General features: G+C 38.9%; 2 protein-coding genes across 3 annotated transcripts in view; one reads left to right on the top strand and one right to left on the bottom strand.

Annotated features, from left to right (window-relative positions):
- Positions 1 to 19453: 19453 nt before the first annotated feature.
- On the top strand, positions 19454 to 21419 carry FAM237B (family with sequence similarity 237 member B). The gene is made up of 2 exons (XM_086396235.1): positions 19454 to 20388; positions 20862 to 21419. The coding sequence occupies exons 1-2, from the start codon at positions 20027 to 20029 to the stop codon at positions 20881 to 20883; spliced, it is 384 nt and encodes a 127-aa protein (XP_086252361.1). The 5' UTR covers positions 19454 to 20026; the 3' UTR covers positions 20884 to 21419.
- A 1732-nt stretch (positions 21420 to 23151) lies between these two features.
- The window catches only part of CFAP69 (cilia and flagella associated protein 69), a 66800-nt gene continuing 65309 nt past the window's right edge, over positions 23152 to 24642 (bottom strand). For both annotated transcript variants that reach the window (XR_015162351.1, XR_015162349.1), the window contains one exon: positions 23152 to 23270. The gene's annotated coding sequence lies outside the window, so the exon portion shown is untranslated. The remainder of the gene's footprint in view (positions 23271 to 24642) is intronic.

The following is a 24642-nucleotide window of genomic DNA, read 5'->3' on the forward strand; positions in this document are numbered from 1 at the left end:
TCAGGATATTAGGCTGAGAATTCCCTGGGTCCACTGGTGAGGAACGGCATGCTTTGACTGCAGAAGACCAGGGTTCAGTCCCGGGAGGAGGAAATAAGATCCCACAAGCCCAGCAGCATGGCCAAAAAATAAAGGAAACTAGGTTGTTACTACTTGGATGATTAATCTTAATAACGTTTGTGTCCTTTTCGATTATTATCCTTACTAGGTCTTATAATGTCAGAATTATGTTGAGCCCAATCTGTTTATTTTCTAAGGTTTATTTCCTAGTGAACACAAGCCCAAATTGTTTTCTTTGTCATAGCATTTACATGGGAACATGATAACAGCAAATAAAAATAAATGAGAATTTGATATAAAAACATCTGGAAATACTGGGGAACATTAGGTACTATAATCAAATGAGAAAACATAATATTTTTCTTGAACAAAACACCACCAGAGCCTGGAATATTTATTACAGCTCTGGTTACTAGATAGTGGAAGAAACATGAAATGTAAATTGCTCCCTTGAAATGTGCTGCTGAAATGAACATGAGTTGAAATGACCCAGGGTGTTATCGAGACCTGATGCAGAAGTCATTACTAGCTGAAAGTATTCTGACTTCTGCCATTGAGTGGATAGAATGCCTTCCCCATGGTTGCTCAGGAGATTAAAAGTTCAGTTGCTCAGTTGTGTCTGACTCCTTGCAACCCCATGGACTGCAGCACACCAGGCTTCCCTCTCTATCACCAACTCCCAGAGCCTATTCAAACTCATGTCCGTTGGGTCGGTGATGCCATCCAACCATCTCATCCTCTGTCGTCCTCTTCCCTTCCCGCCTTCACTCTTTCCCAGCATCAGGGTCTTTTCCAATGAATCGGTTCTTCCCATCAGATGGCGAAAGTATTGGAGTTTCAGCTTCAGCATCAGTCTTTCCAATGAGTATTCAGGACTGATTTCCTTTAAATTTGACTGCTAGAGAATTTTGTGTAATAAGCATGATCTCAAATGACCAATTGGCATAAGGTACAATTTGACTTTTTTAATGTTATAAACTAGACTTCTAATAAGTTAATAAGTGTTTTGTTTTAGAATAATTTAAGTTTACAAGAAAGTTACAAAGATAGACCAAAGAGTTCCTGTATACTGTTTATTCAGCTTGATCTAAAGTTAACATCTTGTATAACCATTTGTCAAAACTAGGAAACGAATTTTGGTACAATACTATTATACTATTACCAAACTATACACTTTATTTGATACCACTAGCTTTTCATTGATAACCTTTTTCTGTTCCAGGATCCAATCCTGAACACCACATTGTATTTTGTAAACACTTAAGTGGCACTGGTAGTAAAGAATCCTCCTGCTAATCCAGGAGACACAAGATACAGCTTTGATCCCTGGGAATGGCAGTCTACACCAGTATTTTTGCCTGGGAAATCCCATGGACAGAGGAGTCTGGCAGGCTTCAGTCCATGAGATTGAAAAGAGTCAGACACGACTGAGCACACATGCAAGTGTGGTGTATTAATTTAAGCATAAAATGAGCAAATATAATCAAGGAGTCTGGTATTTTATAATGCTATTTTATAATCTTTGTCACTTCTCTCTGTTAATATAGTTATTCAAGAGGTAATTTACCCCAGCATTTTCTGTGATATTAACTTTCTGATCTATAACTTTTGGTATGAATAATATAGGTTATTATTATTCATAATAATATGAATAATAATAATCATTCATAATGATTAAATTGGGTTTGTTGCTGTTGTTATTCAGTCACTGTGTCATGTCAGCCTCTTTGCAACCCTATGGACTGCAGCACACCAGGCTTCCCTGTCCTTCACTATCTCCCAGAGTTTACTCAAAATCATGCCCACTGAGACAGTGATACTATCCAACCATTTCATCCTCTGTTGTCTCCTTCTTTTACTTTCAATCTTTCCCAGCATCAGGGTCTTTTCCAGTGAGTCAGCTCTTTGTAGCAGGTGGCCAAAGCTGTATTGGAGCTTTAGCTTCAGCTTCAGCATCAGTTCTTCCAATGAATATTCAGGGTCGATTTCCTTTAGGATTGACTGGTTTGATCTCTTCAGTGTCCAAGGGACTCTCAAGAGTCTTCTCTAGCACCATAATTCAAAAGCATCAATTCTTCGGCTCTCAGCCTTCTTTCTTTATGGTCCAACTCTCATAACCATACATATTAGAAAAACCATAGCTTTGACTATACAGACCTTTGTTGGCAAAGTGATGTCTTAGCTTTTTATGCTGTCTAAGTTTGTCATAACTTTGCTTCCAAGGAGCAATCTTCTAATTTCATGGCTGCAGTCACTGTCTGCAGGTTTTTGGACCCCAAGAAAGTAAATCTGACACTGCTTCTACTTTTCCCCCCTCTATTTGCCATGAAATGATGAGACTGGACGCCTTGATCTTGGTTTTTTGAATGTTGAGTTTTAAGCCAGCTTTTTCACTCTCCTCTTTCACCCTCATCAAAAGGCTCTTTAGTTCTTCATTTTCTGCCATTAGAGTGGTATCATCTGCATGTCTGATGTTGATATTTCTCCTGGCAATCTTAATACCAGTTTGGGATTCATGGATGGGATTCATCCATAATATTTTGCATGACGTACTCTGCATAGAAGTTAAGTAAATAGGGTGACAATATACAGCCCTGTGGTACTCCTTTCCCAATTTTTTTTTTTTTCCAATTTTGAGTCAGTCAGTTGTTCCATGTAAGGTTCTGTTCCTTCTTGAACTGCATACAGGTTTCTCAGGATATAGGAGACAGGTAAGGTGGTCTGGTATTCCTGTCTCTATAAGAATTTTCCACAGTTTATTGTCAGCTACACATCAAAGGCTTTTGCCTTATTAACAAAATGATTCTTCTCCACAGTTCCTCTTCCAGAGCCACCACAAGGACAAAACGTTGAAATAATTGCTTGTTTTTAGTTCTTAACCCTTATTTCCTGCATTCCTCGACTTCCTTTCTTTTAATCACCTCTTCTTACTACAGGTACTAAGAACCCTTCTGCTTTTCTATCACAGTACCTATCAAAACTGGACCTCAGGCATGGCTTTGATGCCTGCATTTTACAAGCTGATGTGATTTTTTAAGTCAGTGTATTGCTCTCAGGGCATTTACTTTTAGTTTTTATCTCTAATTGTGAAATGAACAAAAAGCCCTACCTTCTTCTAAAAAATGTCCAACTTTAGGGTGAGAGAGCCTTCCATGGGAGATATATGTGAAAGCAGTGGAGGCTTCTTGGTATCCTTTGTATAAGAGAAGGTAGCAGCTGACATTGTTTCTATAAGATTCAGTCTAACCTTAATTATTTTCTTGATTCTATAACTCAAGTTAGCAGGTTTCACGAGCTTTCATACCCAAAGAAAATAATATAACACAAAGGTCTTGTTCACTGTAGTCCTTTATCCGTATGATCTCCAGAGAAGTTTTTTTTTTTCCTCTTAAACATACAGATTTGATCATATCACTGAGTTCAAGATCCCCTCATGAGCTCAGCATGACTGTTGTGTGCATGTTTCAGATGGGAACATTTATAAAGTTTCTTTCTTGGTCATTCCATATCTATATCTTATTGACACCTTGATCTTGAAAATACTTTTTTTAATGGGAATATGTTGCCATCTCCAACTATGTAGCTATCTACATGTAGTAGATACTACATCTACAGCATCAGTCCTTCCAATGAATATTCAGGACTGATTTCCTTTAAGATGGACTGCTTTGATCTCCTGGCAGCCCAAGGGACTCTCAAGAGTCTTCTCCAACACCACAGTTCAAAAGCATCAATTCTTCGGTGCTCAGCTTTCTTCATGGTCCAACTCTCACATCCATATATGACAACTGGAAAAAATATAGCTTTGACTGAACGTACCTTTGTCAGCAAAGTGATGTCTCTGCTTTTAATACACTGTATAGGTTTGTCATAGCTTTTCTTCCAAGGAGCAAGCATCTTTTAATTTCATATAACAATTTTTAATTACATATAACAATTTAATTTCATATAATTTTAAATTACATATAACAGTTACCAAGTTCCTAATTTGTCTCATACACTTGGCTATGTGCTAAAACATTGCCATGGTTACTGGAATAACTAAGCAAGAATAATTAAGCATAGTAGTTATATTAATGAGAGAAAGAAAATTTTAGTGTTAGATACCTGAATTCATAGTGAGTGGAAAAAACTTATTTCTATTGAACAGGATTTTGCTTTGCTTTTAATGCACCCTGTTTTTAATTTAGGGCTTCCCACGTGGCTCAGCGGGTAAAGAATCTGCCTGCAATGTGGGAGACCTGGGTTCGATCCCTGGGTTTTTAATTTGAAGGATATCATTGAAAGTTTATTTTCTTGGAAATATATAGAGAGAGAAATCCTAAGAAATATTTGAATCATGTTTTTAAGACCCCCATTGTCAACCATTTGTACTGGAGGAAAAAAGTGTTTTAAAGGGCTTCTGCTGTAGTCATTGATTGCTCTCTTTTTTAATACTTTCTTTTAATCATCTACTATAAAAATGGCAGTGGCATTATCAGAAGGGCCTTTGATAATGATGCTTAATGCTTGTCCAAAACAAAAGTACTTATGCAGCAGGAAAGTTGGTAGTATACTCAGAGTTCTCATTTATGTAAACCATTTCTTTGTTATTGATATTTCATAAAACAGTAACCACTTACTAAGATACAGCATTCTTAGATAATTTGAATAGTAATTCTTTGTAACATTCTTTATTTGGAAATTTGAGACTACTCAAAATAACAGTGTCCTGCTAGTTGAAAGTTACGTTGTAGTGCTGAACTTTGAGTTACTGTGCAAGATTTTTTTTTTTATGCTGTCACTTGTAATATGTTTAGTGAGAATCCTTAGGATTAAAGTTCTGATTACAAATTGTTGTTTAAAAAAATGTAAGAGTTTGTAAATCATTGTCCTAGGCATGTGTGTTAGACTATCACTCCATACATGGTAAGCTACAACAGCATTTGTACACATTGCACTCATTGTGTAGCCTACTTGGGCTTATGACAGAGAATGTACTCTGAGATGGTGCAGAACATATAGCTTATTGGAGGACATGGTTGTGTGAGCAGAAATGAAGTTTATTGAAAACTCATTTTGTTCAAGAGCTTTATAGAATATAAAATATATATAATGTTTTCAATCTTTCTTAAGAGTCATAGACACAAGTTTTAAAAAATTAAATGTGTGATAATCCCATTTGGCCTTTCAGTTCATTAATTCATTCAATCTAGCTCTTGCAAGAACACTAAATCTTTCATTTGATTACTGCAGAATTCCCAGATATTTTGGTATTAATTTCTTATATCTATTTCTTTATCTCCCACTCACTCTTCAACCCACTAGAACTTTATTTCTGTTCCTACTGTTTCATGAAAACACTAAGTCTTTTTCTCAAACCGTATTTTATTTGATTGGAAATATCCATTAGAAAGGATATTAGGTATATTATATATGCCCCATTTTTTGTTGACCAAACTGAATGCTAATAAAGGAGAAAAAAATGAAGCTATCAAAAGGTAACATAATCCATAGAAGCTTTTATTCTACATAATGCTTTTACATACTTCTTAGTGAGAAAGATTAAGCTAAAACCCTAGTACGTAACAAAACTTAGGCCAGGGGAAACTGACGTGTTTTGTAGTTATGCTAAGCATCACCCCTCCTACCCTTGACGTTACAGAATGCTGAAACAGTTTCTGATGGCAGTAGTTGAACAAAGGAGAAGTTAAGGCTGTTTTTAGAGAGAATAAAGAGTAAGTTGTTTATTCTAGGTAGCATTATATGATGCAGTTGGTTAAAGTTTATATGTGAATGATTTAGTTACTTTTACATTGAACAAGCCCTAGGTTCATGGGTGGGGAAGACCCCTGGAGGAGGAAACAGCAACCCGCTCCAGTATTCTTGCTTCGAGAATCCTGTGGACAGAGGAGCCTGGCAGGCTACAGTCCATGGGGTCGCAAAGAATCAGACATGACTAAGTGACTAACACACTTTCGTTTAACTTACAGTAACATCTTTCCTCTCTCTCAGCTATGACTGAATTTAGTTGCCAGCTTGCTAATCTTGGTTTCAGACCTTTCCAGATTTGGTTGGAGCGTGAAAGAGAGGAAGAAAAATATGGTAAGAAGGTAAGAAAATCCTTACTCAAAATTTGTTTTGTGGGCTAGATTTGAGGTCCTGGGATTGAGAAATATTTAGGGCTGACCCTTTCATGGATGGTTTTGTAGGTACTTGGCGGAGTCCCATCACTGGAGCCTCTCACCTCTGATTTCCTAATGGATAGATCTCTATTCGAGTGGTAGATTTAGGCTCTCTCTGCCCTTGCTCCCTCCAGAAATTGGGGGTCCACATAGATCCTATCCTTGTAAATTGAGCCCCTTGATCCTTTTCTGTAGCCTTATTGTACTAAATCCAAGATGAGCTTTTTCTTATATACTACCCACCTCCATGCCATGGGAAACCCTCATGTAGACTTTACCTGGTCACATTTGAGAGTTCTGGCCAGTCCCCAAACAGCAGAACCTCTCTCCCATTACCATCAAAGCAGTTTTTGAGTCAATCTCTTGACTCCTCGATTTCTCTGCAGTCATTTTGCCTCATCACTGCAGAAATAAGACAATACATTTTCTTAGTAGGTTTCTCAAAGGCTCCTTTCAGTAGGCTTCCTGGAGACACATCCAAATGAGCGTGAGGAAACAGGCATAGCCTAATCCCTACGCATCCAGGATGGAGGACCTGGAGGTCCAGGAATTTTGTGATCCTTTCCTTTAAAAATCTGAATTTGGATCTGGCACCTGCCTTGGGTATGAAGTATCTCTGTCCTCTTGATATCTCAGCTGTAACTTGTCATTCAATATCCTACAATATTCCCTTTTTGAAAAATAAGAAACTTGGAGCTGGAATTGAATTTGACTAAGATGTTAACCAGAGAAGGCAATGGCAACCCACTCCAGTACTCTTGCCTGGAAAATCCCATAGACAGAGGAGCCTGGTTGGTTGCAGTCCATGGGGTCACTAGGAGTCAGACACGACTGGGCGACTTCACTTCCACTTTTCACTTTCATGCATTGGAGAAGGCCATGGCAACCCACTCCAGTGTTCTTGCCTGGAGAATCCCAGGGACGGGGGAGCCTGGTGGGCTGCCATCTCTGGGGTCGCACAGAGTTGGACACGACTGAAGCAACTTAGCAGCAGCAGCAACAAGATGTTAACACATTATTTTCTGTTCTTTCTTGCATCTGTGTGTGATCTCAAATTTGTCATTTCTCTTCCTGGTTAATTAATAATTTAGTTATGGGGAACTGGAGAAGGAATTAATATGAATTTTTCTCTTTACAACATTTCTATTATAATAACTGATACTTATTTGAGGATGGCATTTCCCACTTCTTTTATTCTTTTTTTCCCTTTCTGGTGTGTAAAAGAAATAATAAAAATAATCCTTCAAGTAAATCTTGGAGGGCTGATCTTGGACTGTGAAAACTCTCCTGTGTGCCATTCATTTCAAATTTGGACTTCTCTTTGCCTGCTCTGTAAACTGCCTCTCCAACAGTTGGGGGTGATTACATCTCTTCATTAAGGAAATCATCTTTCACATGAAATGTCATCTTGTTAATATTACCCATCTTGCCATGTAATATTTCTGACAGAAAATTCTCTCATAGATGAAAGGTAGTTTCTTCCTTTTAATCAAAGGAAAATGGTGTTTCATTAGCTAATAAGCACTCTTTTTTGTTAAAAGACAATAAGATCTATGATGTGTAGAAATTACAGTTCACAGATTGAAAAATCAATAATATTTACATCAATTTTGTATTACTTCCTCCTAAGATATTAAAGTGTTGAGACAAGAAAGCAAACAAAGATTACTTGTAAAACATTGCTATGAGGCTATATATTAGAGTCTATAGCAGAATTAGATATATATAGATATAAAATTAGATAGATATAAAATTGAGTGATCTTGACTCATTTAACTTATATAGGCACATAGGAATTACCACTAAGTCAGAGCTATATTATTATTATTTCTTGTACATATCAGAAAGGGAAAAAAGAATAAAAGAGGTGGGATATATCATCCCCAAATGAGTATCATTTTACTAACAACTGTAGCCCAAGTTTATGAAAATCACTATGCTAGAACTAATCATAATGTCTGAGAATTTCACACATTATGGAGTGGTTAAGTTGTTGGAAACAGAAAGTTGAGTTCTTTGAGTCTTTTGTCTACCTTATATATATGTACTTGTATACTCAATGAAGTAAAATTAAAAAGAAAGCTGACTCTCAAGATGTATCCTTTCTTTATATAAATTTAAAATTCTTTGATAACAATTCAGTCTCTACTCTCTTCTCTGCTTTTACATAATCATAAACAGAAAAGGAAGGAAAAAGAAAATCCAGAGGGTAAAGTGTTAGGAAGCACTGACTTTGCTTTCCAGAGACAACTTCAAATTCACTTAAGAATTTGATGAAACTTGTGTATGCTCCCAACACAAAGTCCCTGTGAATACATACACAAAAAATTTCATTCCATTTGAGGGCATTCAAGGCTCCTGAAAAATTCATCCATATAAGCACAGGGAGTTTATGAACCCCCACTTCCTACCAGTTCATCAGGAATTCAGTGATCCAGTTGGCCAAACCCCCTATATATTTCCCAATTCCAATACCCTCTCACCATCTTCATTCTTACCTTTATCCTTTGCCTGGACAGTAGTAAAAGCCTCCCAGTTGATTTGCCTGCTTCTATCCTTGACCCCTTTGGTTCATGCTTCACAGAGTAACCTGTTGGATCCTTTGAAAACATAAATCAGATAATTTTCTTTTCTAGCTTAAAATTCTCTCATATCTCCTCATTGCAATTAGAGTGAAATGCAAAGCTATAAGGCCCCACATGACTTGGTCCCTGACAGTTTTTTCATGACATTCTCTTGACACAACACACTACCCATATACCGAATTTAAGACCTTTCTGCTAGCTAATTCCCTTTGCCTGACATGTTCTAACATAGCCAGCTCTTCTTATATTCTTGGCCAACTCTTTCTTTCTCTTTTTTAAAGATTTTTAAAAATGTGGACCATTTTTAAGATCTTTATTGATTTTTTAACAATATTGCTTCTGTTTTATGTTTTTGGTTTTTTGGCTGCAAAGCATGAGGGATCTCCCCAACCAGGGATCAAGCCTGCACCCTCTGCATTGGCAAGTGAAGTCTCAATCACTAGACCTCCAGGGAAGTCCCCTTAGCCAACTCTTTCATGTCATTTAGTCTCAGCTGAAATGTCATCTCTTCAGAAACATCTTCCAGACCACCACGTCTAAGATTGTAGCCACCTCTCAGTTATCTTCTGTTATTGTCATAACACTTGCCACTATCTAAAATGGTCCCCTTTCTTTATATATCTGTTTACTTGTTTACTATCTGTCTCCTACCTCTAGTGCTTTGTCTACTTGTTTTCCACTACAGCTCCAAACCTAGCTCAGCATCTGGCAAGAAGTGAGTGCTAATTAGATACTTCTTGAGTAAAGTGCATGATGGTTTTCTTTTATTAAAAATTATGAAATTAGTTGATGTCACAATTATACTCTGAGTTTTTATAACATGTGCTTATAGAAATAATAGAATTTTAATTAACACTGACTGTCATGCCAATGAATTCAAACTAGTGGTATTTATTAAATTTAAGGAAATTGCCCAGTAACATCTGTCTTACTACCACAACTCAACTCAACTCTCATGCTGCTGCTGCTGCTAAGTTGCTTCGGTCGTGTCCGACTCTGTGCGACCCCAGAGACGGCAGCCCTCCAGGCTCTGCCGTCCCTGGGATTCTCCATTCAAGAACACTGGAGCGGGTTGCCATTTCCCTCTCCAATGCATGAAAGTGAAATGTGAAAGGGAAGTCACTCAGTTGTGTCCGACTCTTAGCGACCCCATGGACTGCAGCCCACCAGACTTCTCCATCCGTGGGATTTTCCAGGCAAGAGCACTGGAGTGGGGTGCCATTGCCCTCTCCAAACTCTCATGCTAGTGAGCCTCAATTCTAATAAATTCCTTTTATAGATTTTTTAACCTATAAATGAGGGTGATGGAGGAATTCTAACACGAGTTGCTCTTGTTAGATGATCCTTCTACATATGACATGGGTAAACTATAAGTGAGGCATTGGAGAATGACCAAAAGTAAGTAGATTCTAGAGCGCAGTTGACAGTTTGTAAGAAGGGTTGCTGTACTCAGGTCCCTTGTTTTCACTTTTTCCAGACTAAGGACAAAACTGAGTCTGTTCCCTGCATTTTGGCTAAAATTCTGCTACAAAACACTAGGTTTTGTGGCTTGAAGAGTAGAGGACTGAGTTTGGCATAACTATAGTTGCTTGAAAGTAAGGGGAAAATCCAAAGTAGGAGGGATCCAGAGAAAGGAATCCTTAAATCTTTTTAATGTCTCTTCTGCCAATGCCTGAATCACGCCTGAACAGGACAAACTTTAAGCAGTCAGCCTTCCAAAATATAGCCCAATCCATCAATTGCATGCTAAACCAAACAAACATACCAAAAAACAAAAACAAAAAAAACAAAACTAACATTCTTTGTGAGAGTATTACAGACTCCAATCTGTTTGCAAAATATATGTTAAGGCTATACCTAAAGTTGCTAGGATAATAATATGTTAAGGATACAACCTGAAATTACTTAATAAACCAAGAAACATGGCAATTGTGACTCATTTTTGAGATAAAAGACAATCAACAAAGATCAACCCATAGATGCCCCATATGCTGAAACCAACAGACAATGATTTAAAGCAATTACTATAAAATACATTCAAGGACATAAAAGAAAATATGTGCATTATGAATGAAATATAGAAAATCTAACAGATAAGTAGAAACTATAACAAAAGAAATGTAAATTCCAAAACTAAAAACTGTAATATCTGAAATAAAAATTTACCAGATGTACTTAACAACAGAATGAAGGTGATGAAAAAATCAGCAAAGCTGAAGATATATTAATAGAAATTATTGGGAATTCCATGGTGGTCCAGTGGTTGGAACTCTGGCCTTCCACCATAGAGGGCATGGGTTCAATTCCTGGTTAGGGAACTAAAATCCTAGATGCCAGCCAGAAAAGAAAAAAGAAAAAAATTAATAGAAATTGTCTAACCTGAGGAACACAGAGAAAAAAAAATAATGAAGTAAAAATGAATGAGCCTCAGGAACTATACTGAAAGCTCTAGGATATGTGTAATTAGAACCCCAGAAGGAGATGAGAGAAAGGAATAATGGGCAGAAATAATATATAAGTAAAATGTGGCTGAATATTTTCCAAATTTGGTGGAGGATATAAATTTACACATTCAAGAGCTTAACAAACCTTAAATGAAATAACAACAAAGAAAACCACACTGTTGTATAATAATTTGGCTGTTTTTTTGTCCCTATTCCCTAGGAGACAACCTCTAAATCTTTGTAATTTCTTGGAGTGATAGGAAAGTCTTTGTTACTCATGGTGGGCCTCTGGGCCCACACCTGAATTTATGCTAATAAGATGACTCCAAATGGGGGCTAGCCACATGAGAAAGATCAAGCATGGAATTACAGGGTTGGGGCTTTGAGTTAGGTGTTATAAGCCCAGCCTCTGAAGAGGGCAGGATTGGCTGGAGATTGAGTTCAAGCACATGGCCAATGATTCAGTCAAAATATTCAAAATTGTTTCAGTCAATCAAGCCTATGTAATGAAACTCCAGTAAAAAGTCTAGTCACTGAGGTGAGCCTGATTAGGTAATTATACAGTAATGTGCCTGGAAGGTCGGGCATTCTAAGGACACAAAAGCTTTGTGGGTTGGACCCCCAGACCTCACTCTATGGGTCTTTCCACTTGGCTGGTCCTGATTTATATACTTTATGATAAAATTATAGGGTTCCATCCCTAGTCAGGGAATTAGATCCAGCATGCCTCAGCTAAGAGTTCATATGCTGCAACTAAAGAGCCCACATGCCACAATGAAAAGTCCCGAGTGCTGCAACTAAGACCTGGTACAGTCAAATCATAAAAAAATAATCCCATGGACAGAGGAGCCTGGCAGGCTACAGTCCATGGAGTGGCAAAGAGTCGACATGATTGAGCAACTGAACATGCAAGTACAAGTTCCTGTGACTCATCTTAGTTAACTACAATACTTTGGGGAGTACTGGAAACCTCTTTGTTGGTAGTCAGTTGATCAGAAGCATGGGTGACCTGAAAACTCTGGAATTTGCATCTGGCTTCTGATGTGAGGGTAGGATTATGCGCCTAACTTGCCAAATGTGGCCTAATTCTAGGTAGTTAGCATTGTTGAGTCCTGCCCCCCAGACTACAGGTTGAGGCATTGCCCCAAAGTCACAGAAGGGAAACCCAGAACTAAGCTCACCTCTAAAGCTGACTGAGTCCCTTTATAACCATTGCCAAATGCCCCAATGATCATCACTAGCAAAATTTCTGACTCCCAATTAGACAAAGATGCCCACTACAGTAGACACCTTATAGCATTCCAACCAGTCACCTAACACTAACCTTCCAACAGGAATTTTCTTTGTCTTGAGGCTATAAAAATTGGCTATTAACTCTCAAAAACGCTTGACTCTCCCTGGTCTGTCAGGAAGCTGGCCTGCTGCACTTGCAATACCCACTTTATCTCTATTCTTTGTTCTTAAACTCACTCTTTTCTGCAGTACTCTGTCTTGGAGCCTGCTTGGTGACTCATACAGTAAAGAATCTGCCTGTAATTTAGGAGACCCAGGTTCCATCTTGGGCCGGGAAGATCCCCCTGGAGAAGGGCAGGGCAACTCTCTCCAGTATTCTTGCCTGGAGAATTCCATGGGCTGAGGAGCCTGGTGGGCTACAGTCCATACGGTCACAGTTGGACATGACTGAGCAACTAAAACACACTGTGTCTGGAAATTCTTTTCCGATCTGTGTTCAGATTGCCCCAACAAGCATCAGAATTGCACTCTGCACAACTAAGCACATTATTATCAAATTTGAGGGGAAAAAGTTATTTTGAAAGCTTTCAGAGAAAAATGACACATTGCATTTGAATTTGAATTATTGACTAACAGAACACAGTGGAGCATCTTTAAAGTGCTGGAGGGGAAGGGATAACAAGACTACAACAAATCAGAATTCTATATCCAGTGAAAATTACCTTCTAAGAATGAAGGTGAAATAAAATATATTTTCAGAAAAAGAAAACTAAAAGAATATATTGACAGTGGGCATGCACTATAAGAAATAACAAAGAAGTGCGTGCATGCATGCTAAATCTCTTCAGTCGTGTCCAACTCTGTGCGACCCTATGGACCCTGCTAAGGTCCACTGTCCATGGGATTCTCCAGGAAAGAATACTGGAGTGGGTTGCCATGCTCTTCTCCAGGGGATCTTCCAACCCAGGGATCAAACCCAACTCTCTTACACTGCAGGTGGATTCTTTACCATCTGAGCCACTAGGGAAGCCCCACTAAAGAAAGTACTACAGGCTAAAGAGAAATACAAAGAGATGCAAATTCAGATCTTGTTGTTGGGGGTGGCGATGAGAGCATTGAAGATTGTAGTATCTATCATGGAGTTTTAATGTATGTAGATGTTATACATTTGACAGCTTTAGCGAAAACAGGCAAGGGTGAGTGAATGAACTCCTGTCTTGAAAAGATTTCTGTATTTGACATGAATTGATTCAATACTAACCCTAAGTAGGCTGTGAAAAGTTAAGGATATACATTGTGATCCTTAAAACAACCACTAAAAATTAATGCAAAGAGGTAAAATAAGGATGCTGGAATACATGTTTATGCATATGCTGTGTTAGGTAAACCAAAGATAAAGATACAGAAACCCAAGTCAAACTTTTTATTTCTTGTACTTATTAAATGATGACAAAATATTTCTGTTAGTGGTCTTTTTTGCCAAGCGTTAAGATTGTATGATCTTTTTTTCAACTTCTCTCTTCAACTCTTTTTTTTTCTCCTGTTTCAGAGTCAGTATTTGGTTCATCTTTTTCTCCTATGTTCTTGAAAAAAAAAATTGCATATTTTCCCTTCAATTTGTCAGCAGTCAGCTAGTGCTTGTTTTCTCCGCAGGGTACTTGTTTGTTTCAACTTCATTTCCTGCCCGTTTTCTCCCTAAGGTCATTGAATCACATTTTGATAAATACATTGTTATTATGGTTTACTAAAGGCCATTACATCGGTAGATTTTTTAATTAATGTCTTTCATTATAATGAGTCAGAAAGTCAGTGAATTGAAAAATTACTCTTTGTGTGGGTATTCAACATTAGTCAGTCAACATCTCCTTGCTGTGTGTGGAGTGCTCTTCTGAATTCTGTGGGAGTGTGATTATGGCAGTATTTCCTGGAGATAAAAGCTATATAAAGAAGAAATAGGGTAAACAAAAGTGACAGATAAGTGTAAGGTAGGAAGCATGGGAGCAAATGAATAAGCTACTGGCCTGACTAACCCAGGAAATTTTCACAGGCAATACTAGAGTTCTGAAAGACTTGGGTGTGCCTTGTGGAAAGCTGACAAAACTCCCTAAGTGGAGTGAATATCATGGATATGAAGGATAAATCAGCTAAAAATTATTTCCTGATTGCTGATTGCATCATATGCCAGTCACCAGAAGAACATGAAATAAAGATAGTATTTTTAGTATTTAGATAGTATTTAATATTTCCTAAACCAGTCCATTCTGAAGGAGATCAGCCCTGGGATTTCTTTGGAAGGAATGATGCTAAAGCTGAAACTCCAGTACTTTGGCCACCTCATTCGAAGAGTTGACTCATTGGAAAAGTCTCTGATGCTGGGAGGGATTGGGGGCAGGAGGAGAAGGGGACGAGGATGAGATGGTTGGATGGCATCACTGACTCGATGGACGTGAGTCTGGGTGAACTCCGGGAGTTGGTGATGGACAGGGAGGCCTGGTGTGCTGCAATTCATGGGGTCGCAAAGAGTCAGACACGACTGAGTGACTGAACTGAACTGAACTGAAAGATAGTAGGAAAGATTACATGTTCTCGTGGGGGGAAAAGACAATATATATAGCCATAGATGCCAAGTACAAATAGATGCCAACTATTGTAGTGAAAATGGATGCTTAATTGCAGAAGGAAGGCTGAATTAAATGGAGGGGACTTTAAAGTGGGATCAGGGCCTAACATAACAGAGAGAAAGGGAGAGATAGGATATAACTTAAATGATGAAGTCTGGGGACAATGGGAATATGCTGGGAATAAGAGGATCATGATAAGATGGTGATGAATATGTTGCTGCTAGTGAAGTATGTTGGTAAAAATGATACCTGACATGGAAAGTTGGATATTATTCAGGGTTTGTTTTAGATGAAATTATAATTAGATGGATTAGTTAACTTGACTTTATAAATAACAAGTTGTTAAATCTAAGCTTCTACATGAATTTATTATGGCTATGTTTAAATAACGGAGAAGGCAATGGCACCCCACTCCAGTACTCTTGCCTGGAGAATCCCAGGGATGGCGGAGCCTGGTGGGCTGCCCTCTATGGGGTTGCACAGAGTCGGACACGACTGAAGCGACTTAGCAGCAGCAGCAGCAGTAGCAGCAGCATGTTTAAATAAATTGTGTACTTTTGAGTTTCATCACTCCTTTTTGCCACATGAAAAATATTATTTTCTAGACCAGTTTTCCAAGTGGAGACCCATACCAGTGTTTTGATTCTTCAGCTATATACTCTGTCTTAGTTCATTTGGGATAACATAACAAAATACCACAAACCAGCTAGTTTATAAACAACAAAAATTTATTTTTCACAGTTCTGATAGCTAGAACAAGATCAGGGTACCAGCATGGTTGGGTTTTAGTGAAGGCTCCTTTCTGGATTGCCTTCTTTTGGCTGTGTCCTCACCTGATAGAAGGGGCCAGGTTCCCTCTGGAGCCTCTTTTATAAGGCGGTGTTTGTCGCTCAGTCATTTCTGACTCTTTGTGACCCTGTGGACTATAGCCTGCCAGGCTCCTCTGTCCATGGAATTCTTCAGGCAAGACTATTGGAATGGGTTGCCATTTCCTTCTCCAGGGGATCTTCCCCACCCAGGGATCAAACAGGGATCTCCTGCATTGCAGGTGGATTCTTTACCATCTGAGCCACAGGGAAGCCCCTTTTATAAGGCACTGGTCCCATAAACACTTCCCATGGGCCTCCATGTCCTAATACCATCACCTCTGGGGATTAGAGTTTCAACATAAATTTTGGAGGGGCACAAACATTCACACTATAGCATCCTCCCTTTGGTTCTGTAACATCATACCACCCTGGAGCTTGTATGGATTGATTGTTCTATCTCTTCCTCCTTCACTGATTCCATTTGAAGTTCATGGACCCCTAAGTTTGGGCATAGTCTTCTATCTTCATCTTAACTTTCTTTTATCAGTGTATACTTTCGTGGAAGCAATAATTTTTATCAAAACAGAGATCGCTCAACTTAATTTTATTTCTAGCTAAATTTTAGATACTCCAGAAGATCCAGAATCAATTTTATTTTATTTTATTTTTTTCTCTCCTTCTCTGTCTCCCTCCCTATCTCTGTTTCTCTCACACACACACAAGTGCCACACTTCCACCTGTCTTTGGGATTCACTGTGTTCCCATATCCCTAAAATCTCCCTCTCTCACCAAGTTCCCCCAGGTTCTATTTTTCTCCTAAAGTGACCCCTTAGGTCTCAGACCCTCTTCCTTCCTCCACACACTCCCACAGCACCCCAGCTTCACCCACGTTCACTCATGCCTGTATGTGAACAGCTACCTAGACAAGGTCCCTTGCCCTGGAGGAGCTCACGGCTAATGGAGGAGACGGCCGGTGACACACAGCCGGTTGTGGTCAGGGCACAAGGGGAGCGTCTCAAGTTCTTTCCCCAAGACGGGTCATGTGAATCTTTTCAGTTCCTCAAATTTGTCCTTTGCCTGTAGGTCTCTGCATCTGTGACTTCGCTTCTCTTCACTCGACTAACTCCTAACCACTCAGGGCTTCCAGGAGGAAGCCTTTCCCCGCATTTGGGGGTCTAGATTTAGATGCTCCTCACCCAGCCCCCAAAGCCCGGCGTCTCCTCTCTCGTGGCATCTACCACCCCCATTGTAACTGCTTGTTTTCAGCGATTTCTGAGCTCCAGGTGCACCGAGACCCGATCTCTCGGCCGCCCCTGCGTTCCCAGCGTCCAACACAGTGCCAGGCACAGAGTAGGTTCCAGGAAAGGAGACCCGCTCAGAGCCCGGGACGGTCCCTCCCCCAACCCTCTCTGCAAGCCCCGCCCCCCAGCAGGATCCAGAATCAATTTTAATGCAACACATCTCAGATCAAGTTTAACTTCCCCACTAATCTTCCTTTCTGTTGTTCATATTGCTACTGTCACCCCCCAAAAGCAGGCATACCAAAAACATTAGTTATCTTTTCTTTCCATCTCATGTCAATGTGCGGAGAAGGCAATGGCAACCCACTTCAGTACTCTTGCCTGGAAAATCCCATGGACGGAGGAGCCTGGAAGGCTGCAGTCCATGGGGTTGCTAAGAGTCGGGCACGACTGATCGACTTCACTTTCACTTTTCACTTTCATGCATTGGAGAAGGAAATGGCAACCCACTCCAATGTTCTTGCCTGGAGAATCCCAGGGAGAGACGATGCATTGGAGAAGGAAATGGCAACCCACTCCAGTGTTCTTGCCTGGAGAATCTCAGGGACAGACGAGCCTGGTGGGCTGCCCTCTATGGGGTCGCACAGAGTCGGACACGACTGAAGCGACTTAGCAGCAGCAGCATATCAATGTGACTAGTTACTAAGCTTTGTCTTTATGTATTTGAAATATATAATTTTGTCACTGTTCTAGAAGTTTTAACATGCGTTATTTGACAGTAGAAAAGAATATACCTAATACATTTGTTGGCAACCGTAATCATTTAAGAGATTAAGGAAATTCCCTTCTAAGTTTACTAAGAATATTTTTGTTTTAATCTTGAATGGGTGTTGAATTTTATCAAATGGTTTATCTCTTCAATTTGTTTATGTGGTGAATCCACTAATCGATTTTCATGTGTTGATGTTTCATTAATTAGGATAATCCCAGCTTGATGCTGATGTGTATTTTCTTAGATCCTCCTGAATTTGGTTTGATAATATTTTGTTTAGGATTTTTCACCTGTCATATTTTAGTGAGATGGTCTTGAGACTTTACTACTGTTTTTCACATTGTTCTTGTTTCTGGGTCTCAGAGCTGCGGAGGTGAGCAAGGTGAGGGCGGGGCCTTGAGAGCAGCCACCCACTCTCTGCCGGCTCTCCGTCTCTAGAAAAGGCGCGTGGTTCGGTCTGCAGGGCTGACTTCCGAGCCCCCAGCGGCCGCAGCAGGTCCCCCAGCGGCCGCAGCAGGTCCCGCAGCGCCGCTCTCAGGGCGCCTGAGCCGCTTGACTCCGCAGCACGGTGCCGCCTAGAGGGTTCCTCAGGGCGAGTTCAGGGTGCCCGGTGAGCGCTCGCGGCAGGTCACAGCACCGCTTTCGCCTGTCACCTGCCTGCAGTGGGTGGGCTTGGCTGGGCAGGGGATGGGAGTCCCCTCTGAGACCTCTTGTCCCCCCTCCAGGCAGGAGCCACCCTCGTACCTGAGGGAGCGCAGTGAACGAACGCAGGACATCACACCAGGACGTCTGTCTCTGCCGCCTACGAGAGGTACCATTCCCCGCCAGCTCCCTCTGCGTGCAGGTGACCCGATCCGGGAGGAGAGCACTGGTTGGGAAAGTATAACCTGAAATTCTCGGGGAAGAAAATTCTCTGGTCCCACTCAGTCCCTTTGTGTCATAAACTGGCTACTGTCAGCTCTATTTGGGAACTCTACACAATTTGGGGGAAGTCGTGTTAGCTCTGTTTGGGAAATCTGCACAATTTTCCACAGTGTGAAACGACCTGAATAATCTAAATTTAAATTTGTTTCCTTCGATTTGTCTTTCACCTAACTTTATTTATTTCTTTTGGCCGGGAGGCGGGGTGCTGGAGGGAGGGGAAGTGAAGGACCTCTGTACACAGGGAAGAATGTGAGTCCCATCTCCTGGATCTGTTCTGGACACTCCACTCCTGGTTGTAAAGGTTGTGTCAGGGACATTTCCAGTGCCAGCCTGGAATGGTTAACTGTATGGCCATTCAAGCGAATTTAGACCTTGACTTCATCTATAGGCTTCAGGCCCATTTACTGAGCAGTCAGTTTTTAGAGAAGCTTGTGCACAGAATCATAAGAAAATATCAGGATTTTTCTTGAATTTCTTGAATGACATTTCTTGAATGTCATTTGTGCTGCACCATGTCATATTAGCTTCTATCATCTTTATTGTCTTCATACTCCTGAACAACTTGAGAAAAGGCAGGGATCCACTAGTAATCAGTTCATAACACATATTTTTTAATGAATATTCAAAGTTCATCAGTAACTTTGAAACCTAAAATGGTGCTTGAGCGTTCAACACTTGATCGATTGGAAAATGCCAGCGAAACACCACACACTCTTTTTCTTATGGTTACACATAAAATGGGCTGCGTTTTGATCCTCTTGATTGAAATGTATGGTGGTAAGAGTTTTGGATAGGGAGACAGAAGAGCTAAGAACTTGCTGAACCATATCAAGAGAAATTTTCTAACCTGTAAATGGGAAAGGTTGGAGCACATGCTTCAAAGATCTTTGATGAAATGAATCTCATCACAACTTCATAAACATGTGTTGGATTTCAGTGACTCCTGAAGACTTTATCAGAATGTTGGTAAAGTTGTTACTCTAATATCCTTTTGAGGGGAGGTCTGAAAGTCAGCAAGGTAAAGGAAAACCAACAAATACATAGTAGGCAATTTTGATTTGATGAAAACCAAATATATAAGTATTTATAATTTTTAGGTTTAAACAGATCATAAAGTAATTGAATAATTTTCTTTTTAAACTAAAAACATATTCCTTTTTTTCTGTACAGAATATGGATTTTGCCACAAGAAGATGGTTCTACTTGCCTTTGGGTTGCATGTTGCTGATCCATCTGACTCATGCTGACTTTGAATTTCAAAAGGGCGTACTTGCCAGCAACAACCCAGGGATCATGGAAGACATTGATCCCCAGTGCTGGAATACTTGCTCTTTGACATTGATAGAGCTCAAAGAACTCAAGATAGAGCACAATGTGGATGCCTTCTGGAATTTCATGTTGTTCCTGCAAAAATCCCAGTGGCCTAGACATTATAATGTCTTCTTAAGCATAGCTCAGGATTTCTGGGACATGTATGTAGACTGCTTGCTTTCAAGATCTCATGGAATGGGCAGAAGACAGTTGATGTCTCCCAGGTATAATTTTCTACAGAAGATAAGAGAATTTAAATGTGTACTTAGATAATAGCAGTTTGGTTTTCTTAAAAATTCAACATTTAATCTTTCTGATTTTTAAAGTTTATCTAATAAGCTAGCAAATTTGCCATATTTTTCCTAATTTGATCAGCTTTGATTTTCATTTTTGCTGATTTTATATTGTTTAGAAAGCATGGGAGCTCTGATGTGCAAATACTTGATTTTAAATGATCTTGGAATATAATATATTTTGGTAATCATTAAATAATCATCTTATTTTTCCCCATGAATAGTTCATAAGAGAGTCATTTAGCCCTGTAATTATTCATATTACATTTGTTAAAAATTTTTTAAACATCAACATGTGTTCAGACTTTTGAAATTAATATTTTCAGTAGGGTTGCTTAAAGGGAGGGAAACTCAAGAATCATATTAAAATAAGTGTTAACAATTTTTCCTCTCTGACTTTACAGGACTGGATTTTATAAAACGTGAGTTTTACATTTAAGAGAACACAGAAAATACCTCAAGCAGGATGGCACCAACCTGAAAATTTAACCCTGTGTCAGTATTTATGAGCTCAAATATTTCCTACAGCATTTATCAAAATTGTTATTTCCAGTTATTTAATATTGATGAAGGTTGTATTTTTGTTGATGTGTAATTGTTTTATGCCTATTGAGTCATCATTTCTATATTTTTGGATAATTTTTCAGTAATTTTTAATTTAGAAGGCACTTTGTAAAGCATCTTTTTTTTAAAAAAAAGAAAACACCACTTAAAATGCAAATACAGTATATATATTTTAATACAATGATCAATGGGGTAAAATAACAACCAGTTTTATCTGGTGTTATATGTAATATTGACCTTAAAACTGTGCCAAAACTAATGCCGATATTATCCTAAAAAGTAATATTTAATCTTGATGTAGTATACTCTGTGTCTTCTGATATATGTGTCTCATCACCAAGCTATCTTATATATTATTTTTTATCCATTAAGGACTAAAATTTCATTTTATGTTCTCATTTTTATTGTCCTCATTTTTAAAAAAGGAATAACAAACAGAAAAGTAGTAAGAAACTTCATTTTAGTAAAGTGCAAAAATGAAGTGAAAGTCACTCCGTCATGTCTAACTCTGACCCCGTGGATTCTGTAGTTCATGGAATTCTGCAGACCACAATACTGGAGTGGGTAGCCTTTCCCTTCTCCAGGGGATTTTCCCAACCAACCCAGGGATCAAACCCAGGTCTTCTGCAATTGCAGGCAGATTCTTTACCAGTTGAGCCACAAGGGAAGCCCAGGAATACTGGAGTGGGTAGCCTATCTCTTCTCTAGATCTTCCCAACCCAGGAACCAAACTGAGGTTTCATGTGTTGCAGGTGGATTCTTTACCAACTGAGCTAACAGGGAAGCCCTTTAGTAAAATGTAATTGGATAGAATTTTTGTCTTTAGAAGACAAAATTGTTTTTATATTTCCTTTTATATAACACATTTTATTGTAAAAAGGATGTGGAATTTAAAGACGTATACCAAACAATAGAATAACATGAATTAGATGAAGAGGTTGGGATGATGAGAAATAGATAGAAAACAAATAATATGCAGTTAAAGTTTTAGGTCAGTGCTTTTAAATGCATGTCATAAAGTTCTATACCTTTGATAAAGGGTAGCCATAAATTTAGTCTGAATTTCCAATGTGAATTGGGACTCATGAGCGGTGTTAAGATTCACAGTGGGGACCAAGCAATATGTTTGGGAGCCTAGCTTTTCCTAGGTCTGAGGATCAATAGAAGTCTGTCCCATAGGTTTTTTATAATGGCTGCCATGGGTTACAGCATTGTGTTTTCAAGTATCCCAACAGTGACAGCTAGCCTTCAATGTAACCTGATGCCAGCACACCCAAACACAATTAAATACAATTTCAAAAGCATCAAAAATAATATGAATTGTCTGATGGTTTCATTTGATCCAAGAATAAATTTTGAATTAAAGGAGGGGACCTGACATTCTTTGAGTTGTGGACCACTTTGAAATTCTGATGACATTATAGACCCTTTACTAGGGGTTTTATATACATACACTCATACTTTGTACATAATTTCAGGGGTCCCATGAGTCCTAATGGACTGCATAACTTTCAGGTATTTTTTTTTACAAGTAGCATTTCATATAAATAAGTTTTGTATAATAACTGGTTACAGATAATATGAGGTTTTAAGTTTAATATTATAAGTTTCTAGATTGAGAATATTTTATCTTGCCAATTACAGATAGATGCCTAAGCTCAGAAAATCAACTAGTTGGAGGGTAGGCCATATGTTCTTTTATAAAAATGACCAAATACCCATGAAGCTGATTAATTCATTTCCTTTTGTAGAGGCATGGGGTCATGATTTCCCTTAGAAAACAGCCCTCTTTCGGAACTTCAACAGTTGAGTGCCATAAAGCAAGATCATGTCATTTTAGCCTAAAAAATTATTCAACCAGTTGTCAGCAATCCTTGTTGTCATAAAAATTTTACTGCACCAATGATAAGCTTTTTAATATTAATAAAATTAATTTCTAACCTTCCAAAATAGATTAACTGAAAATGGTTTCATAGTTCTCCTAGTTAAATTTACATGCTACCTTGGATTATTAAAGATGTTAAAAATAAACTGAGCATTCTGGTTTTAGAGCCGTTCATCTTAAGTCTCTTTGATGATACTTAGATATAATGCTCTGTTAAATCACCCCAGTTTTGGGCACAAATCATGTCATTTGTATATAGAAAATTTTATTCTTTTTTCATCATTTATTCAACACAAATTCTTTGAGCTTGGAGGTACACTGCTGAGTAATCCAGACACAACCCTTGCTTCCAGAATTGTCACTGCTGTGGGACAAAGATGCAGCAGAAAATAATATAATTAATTCAAAATCACTTTTATGATACCAAAATATAAGCTTTTTTTTTTTTTTAACCAAAGAGAAATGGTAGCCAGAATAGGGTTGAGTGGGGAACAATTCATAGTTCTATTTTTCCATATTCCAAATCATCAGACTAGTCAGATACGACGATGATCCAAAAAAAAAAAAATTAAAACCCACCCATTCTTGCAGTGGTGTTATGGTAAAGACTCAATCAGTTTCACAGCTTTGTGTATATGCTGAACTCTTATAGCTTAATTCAAAACCAGTTGTTTTTTCATAGTGCTGAAAGCTAAGGAGGGAAAAAAGATAGCAAAACATATATTGGGAATTCACTGGAAGTCAAGTGGTTGGGACTTCTCGCTTCCACTGCAAAGGACATGGGTTTGGTTCCCGGATGGGAAACCAAGATCCCACATGCTTCAAAGTGCAGAGAAACAAAACAAATAAAACCATCTAATATTGCTCCCAAAATATTTCTTCATGAGGTGATACAATGGTTAATTTACTGAGTGCCTATGCTTAAAATTCTTCTGCTCTTCCTAGAGAATTTTTTTTTTTTTACTTTAAATAGGCTTTTTATTTCAGAATAGTTTCAAATTTGCTGAAAAGTTGCAAGCTAGTGCAGAGAGTTCTTATATACGCCTCACCCATTTTTCCATATTATTAACATCTTACATTAGTCTGGTATGTTTGTCATAACTAATGAACCAGTATTGATACAACCTAAATTAAACTTCATATTTTATTTGAATTCCACTAGTTTTCCCCCTTTATGTCCTCTTGCTGTTCCAGTCTGATGATTTGGAATAAGGGAAAAGAAAACTATGAATTGTTCCCCACTCAACCCTATCCCATCCAGGACACCATTTACATTAAGTTGTCATGTCTCCTTAGACTCTAAGAAGATGTTTTTGATGACCTTGACAATTCCAGATACTGGCCAGGTATATTGCAGGATGTCCCTCAATTTGGGTTTGCCTGATGTTTCTCTCTGGTTTTGATGGGGGTTATAGGTTTTGGGGGATGAAAACTACAGAGGTAAAGCACTGTCCTCAACACTTCATATCAAGGGTACATGCTGTCAACATAACATACCCCACGGATGGTGTTTAACCTTGGCTAAGGTATTTGGGCTTCCCACGTGGTACTAGTAGTAAAGAACCTTTCTGCCAGTGCAGGAGGCATAAGAGATGCTGCTTCAATCCCTGGCTTGGGAAGATCCCCTGGAGGAGGGCATGGCAACCCACTTCAGTATTCTTGCCTGGAGAATCCCATAGGGAGAGGAGCTTGGCAGGCTACACAGTCCATGGGGTCACAGTCAGACACGACTGAAG

The sequence above is a fragment of the Bos grunniens genome, chromosome 4, assembly GCF_055505025.1.
Source record: "Bos grunniens cultivar Pamir isolate PY7600 chromosome 4, Bosgru_T2T1.0, whole genome shotgun sequence".
In the NCBI taxonomy this organism is placed as follows: Eukaryota; Metazoa; Chordata; class Mammalia; order Artiodactyla; family Bovidae; genus Bos; species Bos grunniens.